General features: G+C 34.8%; 1 protein-coding gene across 1 annotated transcript; it reads right to left on the bottom strand.

The window, feature by feature from the left end:
* Positions 1-6,196: 6,196 nt before the first annotated feature.
* On the bottom strand, positions 6,197-6,832 carry LOC119665695. The gene has a single exon (XM_038074928.1). The coding sequence runs from the start codon at positions 6,830-6,832 to the stop codon at positions 6,197-6,199; it is 636 nt and encodes a 211-aa protein (XP_037930856.1).
* Between the last annotated feature and the right edge of the window lie 891 nt (positions 6,833-7,723).

Genomic DNA, 7,723 nt, shown 5'->3' with positions numbered 1-7,723 from the left:
TTTAGTACGAATAATATATAGATTAAGAATGTTTGTTGTATTTACACATGTAACACTCATCTCTACATATCCAACACAATCCAATTGTGTTTTGCAGAAGCTATAAACTTGCAAATCACTCTTTTTGAGCTTTAATTTACTGAAATATTTCTTGGCATAATCTAAACTCATTACTGACACCGGTGCTCTAGTGTCCAACTGAAACTTAATTGGTTTTTCATTTACGTTAAGCATACAGTATAATTTTTCATGTGCTTCTTCTTTGTCTTTTTCTATTTTCGCTATTTCACCACATGGTTTTTCATTATTTTGTGACGTCTCAATATGTAAAATTTCTTCGAAACTTCTATCTGCCTCCTTAACAGCTTCGCAAGTGATTGGATTAAAATTTTTTTTTCTTTCATACACACTTTTCGTAAATGGCCTTTTATTTTGCAAAAATGACAAATTGTATTTCTATGCTTACATTCCTTTGCCAAATGTGTAGGACTGCCACATCTGTAGCATTTTTTTTTATTTCGGATACGTTAAGTGACGGTTGGAAAATTTTGGTTACTTCGTTTAATAGCATGTATTTTATTTACCATTTCTGCAGAACTTTGATGTACGGTTCGATGTAATTCCATTCCACCCTTTTCCGCTCCTTCATATGCCGTTGCTATCTTAACTGCGTCTTCCAAGTTTACTGTTTTTCTTTCCAATAACCTGCTTCGTATTCCTTGGTTATTTAAACCAAAAACAAATTGATTTCGCAATGCAGTGTCTAAATACGTTTTGAAATTGCAATGCATTGCCAATTTTCGCAGTTCCAACTGAAATTCTTCACACGTGTCTTCTGCTTTTTGTTTTCGCAAATGAAAACGGTAGTTTTCCAAAATTTCATTTGGCGTTGGTTAAAAAGTTCATCTAAAATCTGTACGATTTGTTTATATGTATTTTCCTCTGCTGTTTTTGGCAACAATTTGTCACATAGCACATTGTATGTTGACGCACCCATATAATGCAATAAGAATTTATGCTTCTTTGCAACATCACATCTAATGTAAACATAGTTCTAATGCAATCTCCAACCGTTTCACCCACCGGTTCCAATTCATTAATTCCGGATTAAAAGCCTCAAAATTGAACGCTGCGGTCATATTTAATGTTGAAAACGAAACACTTTCACATGAATTATCATCAGTCATTAACACCGTTTCGTTTCTTCAATTTTACTCGTTTTTCTTTTTATCCTCGTCGCCAATTTATTAGAGTAGTAAATTAGACATGTGAATACTTCACCTTTTATTCACATACTAAACTATTTATTTAACTTTACATGCTTTACGTTTAATTTTATATTTGACATTTCATTATCCAACGTCAACTACGATGGCTGTAACAGAGATAAACAAGACTTATTTTCCGCAATCGTTTTACGATTTATTTTAGAGACTTTAAACTTTTTAAACAAATCTTATTTGAAATATTTTTTAAAATAATTATAAAAAGTCACTTTTTAGATAAATTATATGCACAAAATGGCATGCTCAATGTTTCCAATATCACTTTGCACATACATAGTGATTTTTGTAGTGCATCATTTTTGTAATAAAAAATAATATATTCTATTACTCTTTACCCCCCTGATATGGGCATTTACAGTACAAGAAGATAAAGCAATGTATGTGGTAAAATTGTTTTAGGGATTTCTTTAACATTCACTTCGTATATTAATGAAATAGACAAATAAAAACAAGAAAGGCAAAAGAAAAGGAGGCCAGCATATTCTCCAGATTTAACCCCCTGTGATTATTTTCTGTTTCCAAACCTAAAGAAATGGCTGGGCGGTAAACGCGTATTTTGAGAGCTTTGAGAAAACCAGTTATTTGGAGAAAAAAGAAAATTAGAAAAACGCTGGACTAAATGTATCGAGCTACCATAAAAGGTGATTATGTACAAAATAAAATGTTTATTTGCCGAAAAAAATTTGTTTTATTCAAAAAGTCACTGACTTATCAAACCGCCCTCGTATTATTTATATAATCCGAACAAGTTGTTATTTGTAGCCGTTCTCTGTATCTACCTGCACAAGTTTCTTTCCAACGCATTTTTTTCGGAACTTTTGCGTCATTTCAACTTGATGGAAAACGAAACTCAAAAACCAGCGGCATGTGTTCAGAGTAAGATTTGCAAAAAACATGTAAGGAGCTTATCTAAGTAACTGAAATAACATAAAGATATGAAGATATGAAGGTCCCACATATTTAAATTCTCCATCTTCACAACCTCGACACCTGCCGTTAATTACAATAGCACCGATGTCCTCCAGAAGTCATGCAGTCAAGCTTCACATCTTTTGATACTCTTCTTACCGCAATAAGTGGAGAATCAGATAATAAATTACCATCATCTACTTGATTATCCGCTACATCGGCATTGAAATCGCCAATAATACAGTAAATGGGTTTATTAAAATCTTCCTCCCACTTTGTGCAATTTAACGTGGAATGAAGAAACGGTCAACTTTGTTAGCACAAGAGTATAGCACAATATTATCACCAAAGTTTAGAAATTTAAAGGAATAACATATATTTTCTCCAAACATTTTTTATAACCATAACGATAACCATCACTTGCTCTGCTAGCATCACGAGTTTTAGACGTTTCCACCCAGCACAATACTTAGTCTTGAAAGAAATAAGTAAAGTTATTTCTGTTTTCGACCAGTACATGTGTTTTAAATATAAAAATTATGTCATATAAGTCAAAAAAAATGAAAAAATTCTTATGATTAAATTTGCTTTTTAAATTAGCTACGTTATAAGAAAGCACCTGATACACTGGCAATTGCTAATTAGAGTTCACCGGCAAAGGAACATCTCCTGCAGTATAGTCCAGGCTATTTCTTGCTGGGTTGACATCCATCAGCTGACGATTACTTATGTTTTGTTTGGCATCGCACTGAATGCCATTACTTGCTCTCATAAGCAATCATTGTCAATCATTGTTAATCATTTTCGCATCTCCTGTTGTAGCAGTTATAATTTTGTTTTCTCGCCAAGTAAAAGATTTGTCGTTAACAAAAAGCGAGTAATCACCTAATCCAACTTTAAAACCATGCAGTCTTCTAAGCTCATTAGCTACTGCGCACAGATTCCGTTTTGTGGACCGTTCTTTCACTATGAGATCTCTATTGATGTATATATTTGGACCTCTTCATTTCGTCACAGAGGATAAAATCAGTCTAGCCTGCGATTCTAATCCAAGTCTTGCAATAAAAATGCCATTACTAGGTAGTTTTTTACAGTACACACAGATACATTTGCTTTCAGCACATTACTGCACAGTTTGTGAATTTCCTTTTCAGCAGACATAACTGTGTTGTTCTCAAGTCTGTTATCCAGAATATTTGCAAGCGCTCGTCAAAAATGGCCCAAGGAAAAAACATCTTGAGAAGCTGACTTATTGTTAGTATTCGGCATAGCTTATTTGGCGATGTTTGTAGTTTCTGGAGAATTTAATAAAATATTTCATTTGTTACTTCTATCGCCCATTCCACAGGAACACGCAACACAAAAACAACCACTTTGCAGTTAATAGCAAATAGTTAGAAAAAATAATATTAATCTATTTATTTAAACTTAATGTGAATAAAAAGTTAGCAAACATTAATTAAAATAATTAAAGTTTACTTTTTAGCGCTGTTATTTAATAATTGTTCTTGTAGCCGTACCGCTAACCAAATAGTTTAACTATTGTTTAATACTAATATTATAGTTTCTATTATTTATTTTTTTTTGATGTTACTTATATTGTTTGTTTATTATGTGTATATTTTAGCGCCTTTTTTATTTAGGTGCTCCAGTGACCACACTTTAAAAGTAAAAGTAATTTAAGTTTATACACAAATGTTAAATTGAATTTCACCCTCCTTTATATTCGCAATAGTTTATTGACACTTTAAATATATGTGGCAATTGGCGGCGGACAGTAAAATGAAAACGAAAAAAATGGCAACGCTGCTAGTTTTTTGACTGTTTTGAGTTGGAAAGAGCGAGTGATGTTGACGGGCGTAAAATACATTGAAATAATTTTGTTTTGTAGTAAAATATTATTGTAAAAATATTAATAAACTTTATTTATCATTAAATTAAATAAAGTTTTTCCTACATTTGGGGGCTCGTCCGGGAATCGCGGTGATCAAAAAAGCACGTGAAAATCAAAGCGCACAACATTGTGAAATTAAGTGTTGGGTTTTTTTTTGGTACAACAAAACTACAATAAAGCAACAGTAAAAAATGGATGAGCATGACGTCAGAAATTTTAATGTGAAGCTATCTATTGAGTTGGAACTATCTACTGCTGGAAAGAAATCAGAATTACTGTAACGACTCACTTTTGTCGTTGATGATGCTGAGGTATACTCAGCCGTCGTCCAGGGGTCGTTGCAATAATATTTATTCTTTTCCGAAATCAAAGACAATATTTAATACATATAATTTGTGATTTATTAATAATTCAAAAAAAAGAAAGTTTACAATGTTACAATATATATTTTTAATTTTTGGGATTTGACTAAATCAATCCGGCGTTGTATCGTACTTCTGGACAGATGCCGCTTTACTTGAAATTTAAACTGGCGTTACAGAGCATCAATCTATTGGTCAAGACGTATAACTACCTTGACTTTTATACAAATCTACGTATCAAGACGTACATATAACTACCTTGACTTTTATACAAATCTACTTGTCAAGACGTATAACTACCTTGACTTTTATACAAATCTACTTGTCAAGACGTATAACTACCTTGACTTTTATACAAATCTATTTGTCAAGACGTATAAACTGCCTTGACTTCTATGCAAATCTACGAGTTCCTTATTATCGCAAAGACGTATGACTGCCTTTGAGAGTTTTCCAACAAGTCACTTTTCCTTCTGATGTATACGCTTATTTATACTAACTTGACCGAAGCTTTTCCTGTAGCGCACACATTGCTTCAGCTGTTATTTGTTTTGATTGCCGTTTGTTTAGAATTCGCCTTGCTTCTTTACTCAATATCATACATGTATTAGTTGATCTCTTCAACTAATTGTCTTCATATTTTTGCAAAACACGTTGTAATTAATTCGGATAATGGAAAAAAAAATATAACGTTTTATTTCATTTCATTTTTTTACGTGGAATTTATTCAGTTTATACAATAATTTTTATTTCAGAAATTCCACTGGAATTCTGAGCATGTGAGTGAAATTTTGTTAAGTTTTTCTTTTTTTTTTTATTAAATTTCATATTACTTCAATATATGTTTACAAAAAGAAAGTGTTACAAAATTTTCCTTCACATTTCCCTCCGTCTTATGGGGGGTTAGAAAACTGCTTTACTGCACATTGGCCGGTGCGGTTAATTCTTACTAAATATGAAAAATTGTGGAACTTCCTTCGAAAAGTGATACGCTGCCCCTTACGCTGATTTTTATATGCGTCAGCAATAGCTTCCTTAAGCTCTGTTGGCCAATCGGTTTTGTTTTCACATGTGTTCTGCTCTATAATTGGTAATTCGGTTGTCGTGTTTGTGTCTATAAAAACTGGTGCCGTTGATTCAACCGTATTAGCCATCAATTCTTCATATAATTCATCTCGTATTTCGGGTAGTGGAGATGCGTCATCATCGAGTAACGATTCTAAACTACTCCAAACGCAGTGAAGCACATCGGCGTCATCAGTACCACTTCCTAAAATCTCTTGCTCAGTATGTACGGGTTCATCGCGTTCTTTTGATGGTGAGTTATAGTAATCGCGCTTCTTCCAACCCTTGGCTTTTACTTTCTGAACGCGTTCCGCGGGAGTAATAACGGGTAGTGTTTTGCGAATGTGTTTGTTCGATATTTTACTTACTGATTTCGGTGATTTCATGATCTTTCTTTTGACGCCTACTTTATGAACCACACTTTTTAATCTGCTTGTAGATATATTAATTGGTTCTGCTAACAATATACTCCGTGGCCTTGATGCATTCAGCTCTTCAGTCCGTGCTTTAAATTTAGCAATAGTTGATTCGAGTTTCCCCTCCATATCGTGTTGGTTACTTTCAGTGAATCATAAATGTTAACTATTTGGTTTGTTTTGCGTGTGCTCTTTATATATTGAATATGGTAACGGTCCTGATTTTGATTTACTGTCATTTGTCCGCTACTGTTATTCTTATCCTTATTTGCCGTAGTACACCCTAAGGTCGGCCATATGCGACTTTATACATTTACCAGTGTTAATAGAGACTAATTCTGTGATGACACGCGATATGAATTTTTGAACCCGATACGGACCATCGAATTTGGGAGCTAATTTCGCGGAAAAGTCGTTGCTTGCTTTGGATAAGTAATGTTGTTTGACCAATACTAATTGTTGTAGTTGTGGTTTCCATTTTCTACGCCGTTGATTATAGTAGCGGGCTTGTGTTGACGCAGCTTTGTGGAGATTTTGTTTTACGATTTTAAAGATTTGTTCCAATTTATTGCTTTTGTTGCATGGTGAATTAAAACAATCCCCTATTCCAGGTGTATATTCGTTAAATACGGTTGCTGGTAGTCTTAATTCGCGTCCTTGTACCAAAAACGCAGGGCTGAACACAGTGGAATCTGATTTTGCAGTGTTGATTGCGAAAGCGATTTCTGGTAACACTTCATCCCATTTGCGTTGTTCGTTATGGACAATTTGAGACATCAACGTCTTTATGGTTCTGTTTACGCGTTCCGTAGGATTTTCTTGTGGCGTATAAGGCGCGGTCAGTTGATGTTTGATTCCAACAACATTCAGTGAATAGTTTGCTCCTGAACTGTGAGCCATTGTCTGTGATTATTTCTTTTGGAGTTCCAAATTTCGTAACTATCCGTTTACGTAAAGCTTGTATTATGTTTTCACTAGTAGCTCTTCTCATTTCTATTAATTCCACCCATTTGGAAAACTTATCGAATATCACGAGTAACATGGTGTTACCATTTCTCGACCGTGGTAAAGGTCCTACGAAATCTGCACTTATAGTCACCCATGGTTCTTCTGGGATCTTACTGAGCATCATTCCTGCTGGTTTTGTGTTATTCGGTTTAAACTTTTGACAAAGTGTACATTCTCTCACATGTTTAGTGATATCCTTCGACATTTTTGGCCAGTAGTATAGATTTTGTATCCTATTGAATGTCTTCCTTATCTTCCTTATCGTTGAGTTTCCCTTTTCGATATTGAATGTCAAATTGATGCTGCTGTAACTCTAACGCCCATCTGGCTATTCGACCTGTTGGGTTTTCTATCGAGTTAAGCCACTTCAGTGCCAAGTGATTAGTCATAACGGTGAACCTGTAACCTTCCAAGTACGGTCTCATTTTCCTTACTGCCCAGACTATGGCCAAGCATTCTTTTTCCGTGGCGGAGTAGTTGATTTCTGGGGCAGTAAGGTGTCTACTAGCGTAAGCCACCACCTTCTCCGAACCCTCAATCTGCTGGGTAAGAACCGCTCCTATTCCTATATTACTGGCATCCGTTTGGAGACAAAAAGGTTGGTTAAAATCGGGGCAAGTTAACACGGGAGCTTCCGTAAGTCGTTTTTTTACTTCGAGGAACGCTTCCTGTTGAGCCTCACTCCACTTCCAATGGTTTCCTTTCTTCAACATTGTCGTCAGAGGGTGGGTAATTAGAGCGAAGTCAGGAACGAAACGGCGATACCAAGATGCGATGCCCAGA

The sequence above is a fragment of the Teleopsis dalmanni genome, chromosome 1, assembly GCF_002237135.1.
Source record: "Teleopsis dalmanni isolate 2A chromosome 1, ASM223713v2, whole genome shotgun sequence".
In the NCBI taxonomy this organism is placed as follows: Eukaryota; Metazoa; Arthropoda; class Insecta; order Diptera; family Diopsidae; genus Teleopsis; species Teleopsis dalmanni.
The sequence above is the reverse complement of the archived record's forward strand: the minus strand, read 5'-3'. Positions and strand labels throughout refer to the sequence as shown.